This window comes from Chelonoidis abingdonii, chromosome 15 (assembly GCF_003597395.2).
Source record: "Chelonoidis abingdonii isolate Lonesome George chromosome 15, CheloAbing_2.0, whole genome shotgun sequence".
Taxonomy (NCBI): Eukaryota; Metazoa; Chordata; order Testudines; family Testudinidae; genus Chelonoidis; species Chelonoidis abingdonii.
Genome location: NC_133783.1, coordinates 54,476,670 through 54,494,783, shown reverse-complemented (window position 1 = coordinate 54,494,783; position 18,114 = coordinate 54,476,670). Strand labels below are relative to the sequence as shown.

General features: G+C 41.4%; 1 protein-coding gene across 6 annotated transcripts in view; it reads right to left on the bottom strand.

Moving 5' to 3' along the window:
- The window catches only part of CCDC186 (coiled-coil domain containing 186), a 55,308-nt gene that overhangs the window by 4,785 nt on the left and 32,409 nt on the right, over positions 1-18,114 (bottom strand). For all 6 annotated transcript variants that reach the window (XM_032775160.2, XM_032775162.2, XM_032775159.2 and 3 more), the window contains 8 exons: positions 17,965-18,063; positions 16,799-16,885; positions 14,125-14,267; positions 7,340-7,595; positions 6,016-6,205; positions 4,458-4,538; positions 2,929-3,139; positions 40-259 (listed from right to left, as the gene is read on the bottom strand). In XM_032775160.2, coding sequence (XP_032631051.1) covers positions 40-259; positions 2,929-3,139; positions 4,458-4,538; positions 6,016-6,205; positions 7,340-7,595; positions 14,125-14,267; positions 16,799-16,885; positions 17,965-18,063 — 1,287 coding nt within the window. The remainder of the gene's footprint in view (positions 1-39; positions 260-2,928; positions 3,140-4,457; positions 4,539-6,015; positions 6,206-7,339; positions 7,596-14,124; positions 14,268-16,798; positions 16,886-17,964; positions 18,064-18,114) is intronic.

The following is an 18,114-nucleotide window of genomic DNA, read 5'->3' as shown; positions in this document are numbered from 1 at the left end:
AATTGACTCCTAGAATGAAAGGCTATCATAGGTACTCACTTTCAGTGTAATATTTTTTAATAAAGTATCCTCTAGCACAGCCTGTAGCTTTCTGTTTATCTCCAGCGAGAGTTCTAATGTGAGCCCGCTGTCTGCGGGATGTGATGTATACAGGGATGCCATGATGCCACCGCGCCTGCTCAAATGGACTTTGTTAAAGTCCGAGGCTTCTGAGGACAGCGTGCCGGCTTCTTCCCGCAAAATGTAACTCTGAATAATTCTAGAAAAAGAGAAATCAGAGTGAAACTGCAGGTGTTGAGTTATAAATACTTCCTACAAAGAATCCTGTTCTATACTATATTTGATTTACAACAAAATAGATCTTCACATGCATGATCTCAAGAGCAAAACGGGGATACAAAACTCCAGACTTAGAAGGGTGTGATCAGATGGGGAGATGGCTGAAGCCATTTCTTGCCCCACACAGATTCATCTCTTTTTTTCCCCCCACACACAGTAACAGTAAACATCACCCAAAATAAAGCTTTCCAGGGTCCACCCATAAGGAGAGACCAAGAGTGAAATCTTAACTCCCATTTAAGTCAATAACAAAGCTTCCACTGCCTTCAGTGGGGTTGGGATTTCACCCCAAGAGTACGCTTAGCGACAAAAAACCACCCCAGTACTGAAGGCCATAACTTTAGCAAAGGACTAAGCTCCTTGAGGAAAGGGGCCATCTTTGTTTTCTGTATTTGTACAACACCTAGCACAATGAGGTCCTGGTGCATGAGTGGGACACCCAGATACTAGAAAAAGCAAATAAATAATAAAAGGGTGTGAATTGCAACTGTAACAGTTCTTGGAGACAGAACCTTATTAGGTGGTTTGACTAGAATCCAAAGTATTTCCAGAAAAGGTTCTGTCAGTTTTATTAGCAGAAAAATTGAAGGGTGGGATTTTGCAAAGCATCTGAGTGCATCAAAAGCACAAATCCCCCAAAGTTGCAAGCTGTGCAAATGTAATTCAGACACCCTTCTGCCTATGCATTATAATGTAGTTTTTAATTACATGATCACAAGACTTTTCCACAGTCCCCTGCCTCATTGTGTGCACACGATGGAGCTGTTCTGGAGATAAATAACAGCTGTGTAGTTAATGAGACCCCTGCCTCGTCTGGTGAAGTTGGAAGGTGTGCAGTGAATGAGGCAAGGGATGACAGGAAGATAAAGAATGGTGTCATAGGTAAGACAGCTGAATGCTATCCTGGATAACTGGATACCCTACCTCTGCCACAGAGTTCTTTTGTGATAGTGGGCAAATCATTTAATCACAGTTTTCACAGATGGTTACTAATTGTGTGTTCCTCATTTCCTGGATACTCTATGTGAGACGATTTGCAGAAATGTTGAGCACTCATCACTGCAACTGAAGTCACTAGCGGCCGCGTTTTGAATGTATAAAGTGCTACATAATGCTAAGTACTCAAACCCTCGGGTCTGACTTTTCAAATTGGACACTAAGACCAGTAGGCACTTTCAACCTTCCTCTCAATTCCCATCTGTAAAAGGGGGATAATATCCCCTCTTCTCACAGAGATATTGTAAAAATACTTCAATAAACTTCAGTGTATTCAGCTACTGTAGTGACGAGCCCCTAAGAAAAGCTAATGAGGAAATTAACATTTGCGTCTTCAGAGCAGGGTTTGAATATTGTGCAGTAAATAAGGCCTAGGGCCACTCACTGAAGAGAGAGGATAAAATAAAATACTGAGTAGCTGCTTATTGGGTGAGCACTGTCCATCTTGCTCAGATTGAATCTGCGCTGATTCAATTTATATGAAAGGCAGTAATTACTGAGAGTCAGAAAATTGCATTAGGTTTCTGAAAGTCCCCCCCCCCCACCACCACTACCCCCCCAGTTAGTCACTTTTAAACCATGGCTGCTTTTCAGAACAGCCTGTATTTTTACACATGAGACACCAAACACATTACTTGTTTTTAGTATGTTTTTGAAGTGCCAAATTTATTATTAATCGTTTGGCTTTGTTACAGTCTGAATGAGCCAGGTTGTTTAGCATTTCGATTGTAGTAGTGCCTAAGCAACCCAGTGAGGGATCAAGGCCCTGTGTTACAAGGTACTGTACGAGCGCTACACAGGGTCCCTACCCAAGGGAGCTCACAAGCTATGATCTTTTATAAGACGCCATCTCATGAGATGGCATCACCATAATAGATGGGTGCATGTGATAATGGTTAGATTTAATAGCAAACATTCTTTCAAAAACGGAGAGTATACTCCTGCTTCTTCCTCCCCAGGACCCCCAGCAATACTGAACGAGCAGACCTTAGACAGGAACCTAGCCAGTAGGCTAAGTGACAGGAGATCCTACAGCCTGCACAGCATAGAGAAGAGAGAGCTTATGTTGTATCCTAAAGATGGATGGGCTTTGGCTCAGATATTTTATTACACTAGGCATCAGTCATCGTTTATTATTTGTATTACAGTTGCACCCAAAGGCTCCCATCAGGAATTCTACTAGTCTCTGCATCAACAGGGGACCTCTCAGCATAGAAGTGATACATCACAAGCAGCATCTTTTTGAGAGGGAAGAACGTGACTCTCTATTCCAGGGTCACACCTCAAACAGCCAGAAGGCATCGCTGTTAAAGCGGAGAGAGACACCGTTGGCAAGGTGAGAGCCTGCGGCACTGGCAGCTCCTGACAAGTTCTAGGAGCAAATGAGACTAAGTCACAGATCCAGGGCCTTCCATTTGGTACTGCGTAGTGTAGTAGCTGTTCACAGAAAATAAGGTCTGCTGTGGTTGCAGTTGTTTTATCATTTAACATTTTTTTATCAAGTTAATTTTGTGCATTACGTAAGAGTCAGAGTGTTCTGGTGCAGGGCAGTAATTGAGAGCCAAGACTATGTGATCCAAATGTCATACATACTTGGTTTTTTTCCTGATTTCCTCCACCAGTTGCTTAATGTGATCTTCCATGAATTCCATCTTTTCATTTTTCCGAGCATGAGCCTTCTGTAGTCTTACTATTCTCTCAATCAGGACAGCCTTGTCCACTTCTGGGAAGCTATCCACTACTCCTGAAGATCCAGTATTCTCAGGCGAGCGATCTTCGTTGCTGCTTCGAGCATTAAGGGACCCTACCAACCAGTCACGTTTATTAGAACATACACAGTTGCCAAGTACGCTATTTCATCTCATCACAAAAGCAATAGCTCCAGACTGTGCCCAAATATTTTCTTAATAAAATGTTGATCTCGTGGCTGCACGTAACTAGTACCACCATTTTCACTATATAGGTTCAGACAATGGTAAATCCCTCAGTGTGAAACACAGCTATACTGGAGTAAAGGTGCTTCCATCAGTATATAGCCTATTTCTGTACAAGAACCTTTATATGGATAAAACTGCCCACACTAGAGTTGGATCAGCTCAATTGTATTGTGTTCTAAACAGATATAGTTAAACCTTTATCAAAAAACTGAATAGACCAGTGAAACTATTAAATACAAGAGTGCTGCAGGGTTAACCCCTTTCAGGTTGATAGCAGGAAAAGTACCGAGAAGGTCTGGAAGCAACTTTAAAAGTGACGGGGTGGAGCAGGATTACAAAGGGAAAAGAAAGGGCTACATATCTCAAACACAACCTTATGGACTAAAGGTACATCAACTCTGATCTAATTAACATATTTTAAAACAATATGATATTGATCAGGTAAATAAATGCCAATGATACCGCAGAAAATTTTTTTTTCTTCATGTTAGAACAATAAAGAAATAAATTTTACACAAGCACACTGATGCCTGTAAATATGCCAGCTGATTTACCATTTACACAGTGCCAATTGTCAATTAGTGCAATTAATTAAATAATGGAGGCAACTACTGATTTCTGTTTTGCCTTTGGTTACATTTAAAAGTGTCTTCTAAGGTACCTCTGCAGCAAGTTCAAAAAGACAGGAGTAAAAACAAACTAGACTGTCTATAATAAGAACACAGGGCTTCAATTACATTAACAAGTCCCATTATTAGGCCTGAGACCCCTATATCTATATTAAGGTTTTGAACCTCAGTGAATTCCCCAGACTTTGCAACATGAGAAAGATATTCCTTTCTCTCAGTTATACATACATTGACTTTTAGTTAAGGATTACTCATATGGGCAAGCACTGCAGTTATCAGGTCTATGTATCTCGATACTCAAAGGAAAAGGAGGATAGCAAGTGAAAACGGACCCCAGGACTTTTGTCACCGAGACTGACAATATTCCATAAGTCCTGGTGCTCTACAGGAGAAAGTTTTGTTGAACTGTTAACAAGAGCACTGTTCAGAAGTACATAACCCACAGAAATAACCAAAAACTATTAAAAAAACAAACACCCTAAACCTGTGCCAGTAAAATAAGTTTGAGTTATTGAAAACTGAACAGTGAAGGCAGAATTGTTATTTGTTATGTTACCTGATGAGCTGGAACGACTCCCCATACTGCTAACTTCTTTATCACAGCCGCCATTTTCAATCTGATCCAATTTCCTGCGTGCTAACAAGAAAACATGATGAGGGTTACCAAAATGGGGAAAAAATCTTAAGGAAATGGAACCCACACACACACACCACCCCAATCCACCAGGAGCTGAGACAGTTTCTTTAATTGCCAAATCATACATATAAGAATACTAGTGACTAACAAACCATGCGAACATTACTAAGTGGTTGGTCTAATGCCCATTGAAGTCCATGGGCTTTGGACCAGTCCTCAAGTGAAGAGGTAACACAACACGTGTTGGGTTGTCTTGAGCTAATATTTAAGCCATGCTTTATTATTGATATGGCATGCTATTTAAATAGCTAATGAGTGATGTGTAACAGCTCTGCTCTCTGGAAATCAGTTATTCCATGACTGCTATCACTACTGGGAATGGACAGCAGTGTCTGTGCCCAGATGTTGAATAGTGCTGGGAGAAGAAATATGAGCACGTGTGTTCATACCTGTATAAGAAGGTAAACAGAACGTGCTCTCCCAGTATATGAATAGTACACAACAGTTATGTTTTCACCTAAATTCCAAACACCTCATTAAGCCAAACTGCACTCTAAATTCAGAGCACGTGCACTTTTGAATTATAAATGTTAACTTCCTGAAACTACAAAATTAATAATCAGTCTCTATGCATTTAAACAGATAAATCACTTCCTTAAAATTAAACAACAATTGCCACCACCAACAATTCTGGCTACAGTAGGCATTTAGAAAGCTTCTGATGCATCTTAAATAGCCTTCTGTATAGTGATCAGGAATCACATGTATCTGGTTACCATGGATGAAGTCTCAATTGTCACATGCCATTTGACTTCACAGAATATCCTTTTAGCTGAATACCAAGAATGTGTAGATCCCTTCCAGTACTTTTACATTTTAATTTGAAAATTACACACGTAACGTGCAAGCAATTTACTGCCTATGAGTTTCAATTTATGGCCCAATCCGGCAAGCCCTCCATCTACAAATCTCCTATTTGATACAAAGAAGGCCTGCAAGGATTGCACCCTAAGAGAACATACGGATGCAGGCAGGAATCCTTTTCTAACAGAGTATGCTGGGAGTGAGGAGGACTATGTTAGTACACTCTAGCGCAAGGGTTCTCAATCTTTTTCTGAGCTCCCCACCCCAACATGCTATACGAACTCCATGGCCCACCTGTGCCAGGGCTGGCATTAGGAGGTAGCAAGCAAGACAACTGCCTGGGGTCGCACGCCATGGGAGGCCCTGCTAAGCTAAGTTGCTCAGGCTTCATCTTCAGCTCTGGGTGGCAGGACTCAGGATCCTGGGTTCCAGACCCATGAGGTGGTGCTGTGGCTTTCTGCCCTGGGCTCCAGCGAGTTTAACACTGGCCCTGATTGGCAGATCCCCTGAAACCTCCTCATGGTCCCCCAGGGTGCCCCTGGACACCTGACAGAGAACAACTACTTTGGTGGACACAGGACTAGATCTGAGGGGGATGGGAAGAAGTTTCAACCTTGCTGAAGTTGCTTGGTGAGGTCTTTAAGATTTGCCACATGTTTACGCTTTTGAGTAACTAACTCGTCTTTTAATTCATCTACTTGAGTGTTCAGTGCTGTTTGTTCTTTCTGTTGAGAAGCCAACTCTGTCTGCAGGGTTTGGACTTCATGTTTGCGTAGTTCCTCCTCCTTTTGCAGTTTGTTTGCCTGAATTTACAATAAAAAAAAAAAAAAAACACATCTAAAATCACTAGACATAACCATATGCTTAACGTCAACATCACCACTGCTTTGCACCTGCCCTTCATCTGAGAATCTCACATTTTATGAACCATTAATTAAGCCCAATACCACCAGTGCGGGATAGCCCAAGGGAATAAACAGGGTGTACTACTTATTCCAGAATTTAGCCCAGTACAGAATAAGATTTAAGCTCCAAAAATAATCCAGTTTGTAACTTTTCAAAATATGTGAAAATAACCTATCATCATCATGAGACTATTAATAATAGTTTTTATTATAGCCACAAAATTATTCTTACAGTTGATGGGAGAATGCAGATATAAGCACAGAGGCTGCTCTAGGTTGATTTTAAAAAGTCATTTTACGAAAGGACCTCCAGTTGTGGCACACTTGATACACAAAATCAAGCTGCAATCCTGCAAATGCTTACACAAGAGAGCAGTCCGACTGAAGTCAAAGTGGGCCTGTTTAAATTAAATTATACTGTTAAATATGACAGAGGTATCTCTGGACAATGGGAGGAACCTAAAAGAATTCTAGTCTTCCATATGACAAACAAGTTCTAAACATGAATGATTTGCAGAAGTCAGTTTCACGTGTGAGTTAAATCCTGCTGGGTATAAAAACTGGATTAAGGCAATCCACGGCCCTAGGCATGCTGTGACACTGGCCCCCTGCTATGACTCCACCCCCCATTGCCCTACTTCTGTGCTGAGACCCCATCCTTCATCTACCTAAATGACGAGGGCTGAAGTCAACTCTCGCCTCCTAGAAAGGCGGGAGAAGCAGCAGGGTCCGTCTCCAAGAGCAGTGGGTCTTCCATTGACACATACAGGGCAGTTCACACGTCAGAGCTATGGTTTTATGGAGTCTGCAGGCTCAGGCAGAAGTTTTTGGTTACATTCAGATCACATTTCCAAGCTTTTATTCACAAACCACAAGGGCTAGAAACTAACTTTTTAAACGAAAGCTGAAATTCTGCACTCGCTATGACACTGCAGGAGCTGGAGCCTCGGCACAGACCTTTGAGCCTTTGCATTAATCCAGCCCTGATCAGATAATCTATTAGTACAAAATCCATCTGCATGTCATACTCACCAGATCATCTTTAGTCTGTCTCACATGTTCCAGCTGACTCTGTAACTCTCTTTCACTGTAGGTAAGCTTATCGAGCTGGGTCTGTAAGAAGTTGGTTTCAGACTGCAGCTGTGCATTCTTACTAGTTAGTTTTTCAGTGAATACAAGCAACTCAGATTCTCTTTTCCGACTGCCTTCAATATCTTTTTGGAGATCAGTAATCAGAGAGTTCAGACTATCCAGTTCTTCCTTTAAAGTGTCGATTTCTTGTTCATCTCTACCAAAACAAGGGTATGCTTTAGGGGTGACTTGAGGTTAAATACATCAAATGTGAAAACACTAAATATTTATCACATATGAAATGGCTTTCAAACTCCAAGCCATTTCATATCTGTAACATCTGAAAAGTATTTCTTATCTCCAAGCTGTTAATGATCCCAATCATATTACTGCTGGGGGAATTCTGTGCCACTGCACATACACAGAATTCATGTCCCCCACAAATTTTTTTGCTTTCCTGCAGAAAGATGATTTTCTAACAGGGAAGCAAAGAGAAGCTGAAAGAGCAGTCACGCACCACTCCCTAGCTGCGCAGGTACATCATTTCAGGCATCCGGAGCAGCCAGCGGAGAGGTAAATCACTGCAAGTTTGGGGCACCCCAGCCAGTGGCTCTTACCCTGAGCCGGGATCAGCTGCTAGTCATGACTGGCTGGAGGCAGGAGAGGATGGGACTTCCTCTTCCCCTGCAAGGAGCAGCTGGGCCTGTGTCAGACCCACCCCCAGAAACCTCCCCCAGCTGCAGAAAGCTCAGCATCCTCCCATGCTTCCTGCCCCCATCACTCCTCAGCTGCAGGGGGAGGGGTCACTGTACACAGAGCTGCTCCCCAATCCGCCAATCCCCATGCATCCAGACCTCCCATACCGAGACAGCCCTGCCAAGCCTCACCCCATACACCCAGAACCCCCTTAGCCCTCCATACTCGAACTCCACCACACTGAACCTCAACCCCTGTATCTGGAGCCCCATGCACCCAGACCACCCCCCACTGAGCTCCCTGCACTCAAACCCCAACCCTGACAAGCCCCACCCTCCTGCACCCCCACATCCACCCCTCCACTGAGCCCCAACACTTTTGCCTGGAAGCCCCCGCAGAGTCCCATTGTACCTGCATTCGGAACCCGCCCAGAGCCTCTTTGCATCCAGACTAGACTCCCCACTACGCTGCCTGCATCCCGATTGTCCCACACAGAATCCTCTCACTCCACACCTGGATCTCCCACATTGAGCACCCCCACCCTTAGATCCTGTCTGGTTGAGCCTGCCTGTCCCACACCTGGTGCGCCTGGCGCAGAGGGCCAGGGCCCCACGGTGTTTTGGGGTCAGGCCTAGGCCTTGTGCTGTGTCAGGCTCGGGTGCAGCCTCACCACTCAGTCCGTGTCCCTGGGGTGGGTGGGTGGGTGGGTGGAGAGGCTGCAAAGTGATCTCCCACCTTCATGCAGCCAGTGGCCTGCACTCCCCACTGCCATGCTGGAGCCTCTGCATGTATTTATTGACAAATAAAACTTGCAGAATTTTAAAATATTGAGCACAGAATTTTTAATTTTTTGGTGCAGAATGCCCTCAGGAGTATCATATCCCTGATAATGAATAGTAAATATAGTTGTCAGAATGCTATATGAATTTAAAAATTCCATTTCATAACAGTAATACAATATTAAATCGACCCTGATGGGGGATTCACCCCATCAGAGTTCAAGTGGCTGCCTCCCCCTGCCAAAGTGTTCTACCAGTTTCAAAGCACTGCAGGGGCTCCATAAGAAACATGATAGAGGATGCCTGGAAGATAAGATGAATCCAGTGCATTCTCCATGACCCCTAGCCTAGCTCCCATGACTAGCCTTGCCTATTCTGTAGGCCACAGCGCAGCAAGGTTTGCATGCACACGTCTAAACCAAAACCTCAGAATGTGATATCCCAAACTTTGGGGAGATTTAGAATCTGAATTCAGATCCAAGTTTTGCAACTGACCCCTATTCTTTACAAAGACTATGCCAAAATCCCAGATCCGAGTGTCTTGTGAAGTCTGGAAGGGTGGTTTCAAAAAAATCTGGATCCAAATTTTGTAGCTCAATTCAATTCTAACCAATTTATGGGGCTTAACTTTAGTCTCTTTGGGGGACTATAGTATGGTGCATTTTTCCTTAATTTTCATTTGTAATTAAGATGTCAACTACAATATGCTCCTTGTCTGTGCTAGATGGTTGAGTACCCATCAATCACCATTAATAAAAGCATAGAATGAGAAGATCTATTTGAAAATTTGTGTGAAGTCATAGGGCTTGATCTAAAGTCAATATGAAGTGAAACCACTTCGAATTTTGCAGGAGGCATTTAGCAACTTGCAAAAGTAGTAGCTTACGGGGTTAATTCTGCCAGTCTTTCCCAGTTAACTAGCTTGAATTTTCTACAGGAATGTTTTCATACTTTCTCCTTATAGAAGCAGAGAACCTGTATTATGAACAGGACCATTCTGATTTATATCAATTCAATACTTCACCTGTCATGTCAGTAATCAATGGTAACGAAACTTCTTCACAAACTTTTGGGAAATATTAGTAACTACATAAATGCATCCTCAGTAAGTAAAAACCTCCTAATCTTTTCATGTTTTTTTTTGTTACCACAAAAACATCTAAATCCTACCTAAGTGATTTGTTGCCACGCGTTCATATGGTATTTGACAATTCTTTTAGACCAAGATATTACCATAACAATCCTCCACAATAACTTAGTTAAGACATCAGCTGTTCTCTACATTAGGACAGACCGAATTTTAGGTCACTGACTATTATATGGTGAAGTATTTCATTTCATTCTAATTCCAACTAAAGCAAAAATCTAATAGTGAATTATAATTTTTCAAAGCAGACAGCTTTCCTTCCATCCGGTAGACTAGTCAAGAGTTTCGAGTTAACCTCTACAGAGAAAAGTCACAGCACTATATCATCCTGTCCCAAATTTATAACTTCTTTCTTCTTTGATATAAAGAGGATGAAAAAATTTGCTCTTAAGGAGGTATATTTAATAGAAACACCTTTGCTTTCTCACAGGAGAAGTCACTTTTCTATTCTGATCACATTTTCTACAAAGATTTGATTTATAAATAGATACAGAGGGTTAATGAATGATTAGATGTGTTAATATATGATTAACTCTCAGTCTGTTTTAGAGTCCAAAAAGGTGCTTATAACTATCTAATACCTTCTAGTAATGCATTTATAAAGCCACCTATGACACACATTACTCCGGTATGTACTATACTTAAATGGAATCTTAATGTAACATGTGACCTCTATTTCTGATGTAGCTACCTCAGACAAGGCAGAGTTGTCTTTCTGGGTTACTAGGGCAGCTTTCTCATCAGTCAGCAGCACATACTTACTTCCCTTACAAAAAGAAGGGAAGAAACCTCCACCATACTCAGTGAAGACTTCCTCAAGCACGAGAGTACTAAAGGCCTCTGCTGATAGGAAGGAGGTTGGCACTGAGAGAATTACAACATGACACTTCTGCAACAGAGTATTGGTTTCTTTTCCCTGCCTCCAGGAATTGGATCTCAGCATTAAGGAACGTTCTCTGACCATGCTGCTTTTCTTATAATACCAGATTAAATATAATTTATGATTTTTTTTCAGTTCTACAAAACTAGATCTAAGGTTACAACATACAGTTAGCTGTTCAGGAGAATCCCAACAGGAGACTGGCATCTAAGCCACAATGTTAAAGGACACCTCAAAAAGTTTTTTTTTTTTAAATGGGGTTGCACTACTTTATTTTTGTTTGTTTAGTATACAAAAAAGGCAGCCTGAAAGTTTGGGATTTTTTTGTTTTGTTTTGTTTTCTACCACAGAAATATGAATAATGTCATGGTTGCTCTTTCTTGCCTTTTATGGAGAACTTCACTGTCCTCCCCGTCCCTACCCCTGAGTAGGTCATGCGCATCGCGTGCAATCACACTTTAAATGGAAGGGGCACGATGCTGAATCTTCAGTGAAGATGTCCTGTTAGGCACTGAGGCTGAAGTGATGCCAAAAACAAGTTTTAGGAACATACTAAATATCCCTTTCCCCTCTGAGTTGCATTTGTGATATTATTTCCTCAGTCCTCCAGTCACTATAGATAAATCTAGCTTGGACAAGACCTGAACTAATGTAAAAATACCACCTCTCTCCCCAGTAAGGGAGAAAAGAGCAAGTCAAAACCCCAACCAAGTTACATGTACTTATTATATCGCAAAAAAGGCGCAGGCCCATTTTGAGAAATTTCTCTGCAGGTAACTTTAAGATGTCCAAGTCACACTGCATTTAAAGAAGAAATAAAATCACTGACGAAGTGGGTATTCACCCACGAAAGCTCATACTCCAAAACGTCTGTTAGTCTATAAGGTGCCACAGGATTCTTTGCTGCTTTTATAAAATCACTAGGCCATCATGCGGATCCATTTTTGGATGAACTCAAATGCATTCTCCACACCTATTCATAATTTTGAAAATGAAGCCCAACTCTTATAAAACTAGATAACTGAAACCTGGCATTATCCACGTTGCTATAAGCTGCGCCCTCTCTATGGCCATAGCATAACTGCTAACTGGTAGCATGGTGACCATATTGCTAGGTTTGGTGGCCCAAAAAAGTACGGTTGGCTGGGGAATGTTAATGATTTATTGCCTCCTTTGTCTCATTCTCTTCTATGCTAATATAGCCAAGTATGTTGTTTGCTCGTTTAGAGAAACATACAATGAATTATGGCAGTACACTGGGTTGAACTCAGCTATTTTCCTTACACTAACCCCATTTATATTTCCAGTTCCTCCCATACCCTTTGGAGGAGGCTGTTTTCCCACTGCACCATTTCTAACGGTGTTGTTTCACTATGATTAACAACAACAACAAACAATCCTAAAGGCCACAAGCCGGCATGAAGCAGTTTGGGCATGTTAGAGTAGAATACCCTGCAGCCAGAAACTTCATTATACAGAATACGCAAGTGTTATTTAAAACACTACCCCTGCAAACCAGAGCAGTGGTTATACAACCTCCATTCAGACAAACACCAGCAAAGGTGATTAAAACAAAATTCAGAGCAAGGCTACAACTTTCTCTAGCTACTTTTATGCTAGCAGATACTCCCTATCCTGCAACTGGCCACCCACCTGCAATTTCTGTCACTGCAGGGTTGGCCTCTTCTAGATCAAGCACTAATAGCGCCAACCAATATGTATTTTGCCCTGTGTATCTATAAAATACACTAAATACTAATATAAATTTAAATGCTAAGAATTAGAAAGCCCTGCTTTCCCTTCTTCCTCCCGTCCAACTAATGAAATTCTTTGTCAAATATTTGTTCAAACATCAGCAGAGGAGGAGGAAAAATTTATTCCTCAGCTACAGGAGAGCTAATAACTGATATTGATCGAGGTGTAAATTGAAGGTGTCAGACTGACTGAAGTTTTCTAGAAAAGACTGATGCCAAGATGTTAATGGGAGCCAAGGTCTATATAAGGAACTGAAAATGTGTAGTTGTATAAACAGTAAGGAAGCAGATAATTGATAAAATGCTGTTCAACTTCAAATGAAAATTACTTACAAATTCCGCAGGCACATGTGGATGTTCCTGTTTAAACGATGATCATCTGCCTCCACTTATGCAACATTGTCAGAATCCATGAAAATGATAGCATGTGGTTTTGCTCTAGTTCACATGTACCATATGGAAATATGATTATGCTCAGACATTGCTCTGGAATGTCTGTGAGCCACAGTCTCCTCTAACTTACAGGGGTATAAATCTGTATGAGCTACATAGCACTTAAATAAACTAACACCACTGTCAAACTGGTGCAAGTGAAAGGAGAATCAGCTTGTCTGCTCCTTCACTTCCTTGAAGCAATTGCATTTGTAACAGCTGAACTGATGCTAGGGTTTTTATTCACAGAAATGCTCATAAGTATTAGTTAATATAATAATTTAATGCATCATATGTTAAGATTTGTTAAGTTTGTATTTTTATAATACTTTAATTTATCCATCACATTCAGAGAGGGCTGATCTTCCCAGCTCAGCAACCTCTCCCCTTCCTACCAGCAAAATACTGGGGACACTGGCTACATTTCTCTCGTCCCTTCAATAAAATGAGCATTGGCTGATTTTCCTGAATGGAGGCTGTCCAGAGTCAGCAGTAGAATGAGCATCTATCAGTAAATCTCAGTGTTACACAACCTATTACCATCCACTGTCAGGGCCGGCTCCAGGGTTTTTGCTGCCCCAAGCAGCGAAATAAATAAATAAATAAATAAAAATAAAAGCCGCGATGGCAATCAGCTCTACTGCCTAGAGCCGGCCCTGTCCACCATACACCATATCTGTCACTTTTACTGAAATCTATTAAATGATTAGGGACCAGTGACTGAATTCATCCCTATTGGAACACTACCAAAGTCAATGGAGTTACCAGAGAGATTACATTTTGCCCTGTACTATTTCAAAGGTAATTTGTTACAGGATCAGTTAACCCTAGAACTGTCAGGTTTCAAAGTATTGCTCTTGGGTGCCTGTAAGACTAAATAATTTATAAAGGTTCTACAAGGAACACGCCACAGCTGGGAGAGGATACAGATTCTCTGAGTACATCCCCAGATCCAGTACACTGTAAAGGCAGCAACACTTTTAAAGCACAGATATGCTCCAGGTCCAAAACAGAAATCTGTATCATCAAATACATTCTTTAAAATCTTTAGCTTATACCTTTGATGTTGCTCCTGCAGCTTATCTACAATTTTCACTCTATCCAGTAAATTCTGAATCTCGGCCTTCTGCCGATTAATAATTTCTTTGTACTTTGATAATTCATCTTCTGTTCTCAACCGTTCATCCTCCAGACACTTTACCTAAGTGCAAAAGAACATAATCTTAATTGTAAATTAGTTATTTTCCTGCCAAACTCAGAAGATAGTACGTTTCATCCAATAAATCTAAAGCACTAACCACAGTTATGTTAGTACTCCCTCCCTGGTTTTGAACAATGTATAAAGTCAGATGCAAAACTATTTCACAGATCAAAAGCTAAAATAGCAGTTCAGTCACATAAAAAACGTAACAGCTGTAAAGAATTAGCTTCTAAAAATGGTCACATCATACAAGCTTTAAGTAGGGATAATGCCATCCCCTTCAAAAGATTCATAAACCCACACATATGGGTGGACCCAAGCCAAGCTGCAGTTTCATCTTCCTACAGTTACCAAGGCCAACCCACGCCATGGTCACCATGCTTCTGTTTAAGAACTGAATGTTTCTCCCTACAGAGCTAGTCCACGCTGCTCTTGAACTGGCCAACATATTGATAGACAGGTTGCTCATCAGTGAAGTGTGGCGCTTCCTCACCGCTAGTACACTCCCAAAATGCAGCTGTACTCCGATCTCTTACATGGCAATATATTGTCCTGGCAGAACACCTCTGGGCCAGCTCCACTAGGGAAAAAAAATCTGTGTGCAATGATCTGTATATTGCACTTAGAGGTACATACAGAAACACTCCCACACAGATGGTGGTGATCTATCTATCATGAACTTCTGGCATCCAAACCTATACTCTGCACACTGACCTACCTATACCAGGACAAATGCTAACATTTCAAATCGCCAAGAATACTAGCCACTCTTTAAAAAACAAAATAAAAACAAAGTCTCAATATGTACAATGCTCTCCCAACTGATACTGCTCTAAGACCCAGATTTGTTATTTATTCAGTCCTGCACCTTTCTGTTGACCTTAATGGGGGGTTGATCAGGACCTATACAATTAGAAAACCAGTTATAACAAGTTACTCAAGTCCAAAGAAGTTACTGCGATGGGTTGCAAAGGTTTCTCACAAAACTGGATGACTGGGCAATAAAATGGCAGTTGAAATTCAGTGCCGATCAATATAAAGTAATGTCCATTGGAACACATAATCCCAAAGATACATATGAAATGATGGGGTCTAAATTAGCTGTTTCCCAATGCCTCAAGAAAGATCTTGGAGTGGTTAGTACTCTGAAAACATGCGTTCAACACGCAGTTGCTGTCAAAAAAGCTAAGACAATGTTAGGAACCATCAGGAAAGGGATAGATAATAAGAGAAAAAATTATATTGCCAACGATATAAATCCATGGTATGCCCACACCTTGCATACTATGTGCAGTTCTGGTCACCCCATCTCAAAAATCATATATTAGAATTGGAAAAGGTACAGAGCAAGACAACAAAAATGATTAAGGGCACGGAACAGCTTCCATGTGAGGAGAGATTAAAAAGACTGGGACTATTCAGCTCGGAAAAGAGACAATAAAGAAGGGACGTGACAGAGGTCTATAAAATCGTGACGATGTGGAGAAAGTGAATAAGGAAATGTTATTTACTCCTTCACATAACACAAGAACCAAGGGTCACCCAATGAATTAATAGGCAGCAGGTTTAAAACAGCCTAAAGGAAGTACTTCTTCACACAATGCACAGACAACCTGTGGAACTCATTGCCAGGGAATGTTGTCAAGGCCAAAAGTATAACAGGATTCAAAAAAGATTTAGATAAATTCAAAGAAGATAGCCATTGGTGGACCTATTAGCCAAGATGGTCAGGGATACCACCCCATGATCTGAGTGTCTCTAGCTTCTGACTGCCAGAAGATGGGAATGGGCGACAGGGGATGGATCATTTGATAATTGACTGTTGTTCATTCTCTCTGAAGCACCTGGCACTGGCAACTGTTGGAAGACAGGATACTGAGCTAGATGGATCATTGGTCTGACCGAGTACGGCCGTTCTTATGTTCTATCCTCCTGAAGTGTGGTACACAGGCCTTTTAAAAACACAGCCTCTAGTCTAACCTGGGCAGCGGGGCATGCTGGAAGAGAAGTCTACTATATAAATCCTTGTCTTCCTGATAGTAGGGGGAAACTCCAAGGAGAACTGTGGCTGTTCATGGGTTTCTCCAGGACAAAAAACGTATGAACTGACTAATACTACTCAAGAAGAAACCCTGGACATGGGAGTTCATTTATTTTTGGGCTTGGGCTTTGATTGGAGTTGTTTTTTCCCCCTGGGTGAAGGAAGTGAGCTTGGGAGTTTGAGCAGTACTTGTGGCAAGCACAGAGCAAGTACTTGCTTCCTTTCCAGGGCCCAGAGTTGGGGAGGGAGGAAGCCCCCTCCATGTCATCTGCTCTCCACCAAAGCTGGATGGGAAGGTTTGTTAGGTTTTCCCAGCTGAAACAGCCTGTGATCATGTAACCTCTGGCCAGATCTTCAGCCATTATTTTGGACTCCTTTTTGTTTTTATATTCTTGCTTTCTATGTAAACTAGCCAGATACAATAGGATCTGTTTTCAAAATCCTTATGTTCCACCTTCAGTCTCGTGGCAAGAGAGAACTCTTTAGTTACCTTTGTTCTTAGTGTACGCAGCTCATCCATGCCCTCTTTAAATGTTCTCTTCAGGTCCTCAAGTTCTTTTATTTTGGCATAGTGTACCTTTTTAAAGGGAGAAAACACAACACTGTCATTTTAGGGAACACAGGATCCCCTCATCCATTGTACGGCTACACCTACCAACAGAGAACTTACTTGCTGCCTGCCTAACTGCCTAGGTTGTCTACCATGCCCATCACCATGGTATCAGAGTATGTATACTTCATAACAGTTAGTAGGGTGATCAGATAGCAAGTGTGGAAAATCAGCCCAGAGTCCTGTGCAAAAAATAGTATGTGATCACATAACTAATGGACTGCATCATAATACATGTGCACCAGAGGCCAAATTAAAGTTGCACAGAGAACCTTAATTCTGGCATTTCCTAATTTTTGAGTGCTTGACATTGCAACCTGAATGTTCTCTTAAACATCATTTTTTGGGGATGTAATTTCTTACGTTTTTTTCAAAGGCAAACTAAAAAAAAAAAAACAAACAACACACCACACAGATGTTTCATCATGTTGAATCTAATTGAACTCCAAGATGGATCATCAAATAGGACTGGGATATCTTCATCAACAAACAGTCCTCTAACACTTGAGCTAACAGTAAATGGTAGCAGCTGAAAGCTGTTAGGCTTGGTGGACCAGCCACTAGAGGGGGATGAGACATTTTGCCAGAGCGTTTCATAGCTATTTGTTAGACAGAAAAGGAATGTGAAGACTCAGGCCTTGTCTACAATACTGAGGTAAGTCGACCCAAGTTACACTACTCCAGCTATGTGAATAACGTAGCTAGAGTTGACATAGCTTAGGTCGACCTGTTGCAGTATCTGCACCATGCTGCATTGACAGGAGACAGTCTCTCATCGATTTATCTTATTCTTCTCATTCCAGTGGAGCACTGGAGTTGACCAGAGTGCTCTGCAATCTATTTAACAAGTCTTCACTAGACCCGCTAAATCAACTCCCCGTTGAATTCATCACAGCAGCATCGATCCCTGCTAAGTGTAGACAAGGCCTGTGGAATCCTAGGTTTAATGCCAGGTTCTGAAAGGGAGTGTACTCTAGTGTTAACAGATCCTAGTCGTACTGCCTATAATAAATAAATAAATAAATAATAAAACAAAAACAGTTTACCTCCAGCTGCTCAGACTTTTCCTGCATTTGTTTTTCTAGTTCTCCTTTTGTTACTCGGAGCTTTGCATCCAATTCATTTGATTTAATTTCTTCTGACTCCTAGTTCAATTGGAAGAAATACAAGATCAATAAATAATAATTTGAGCTTTT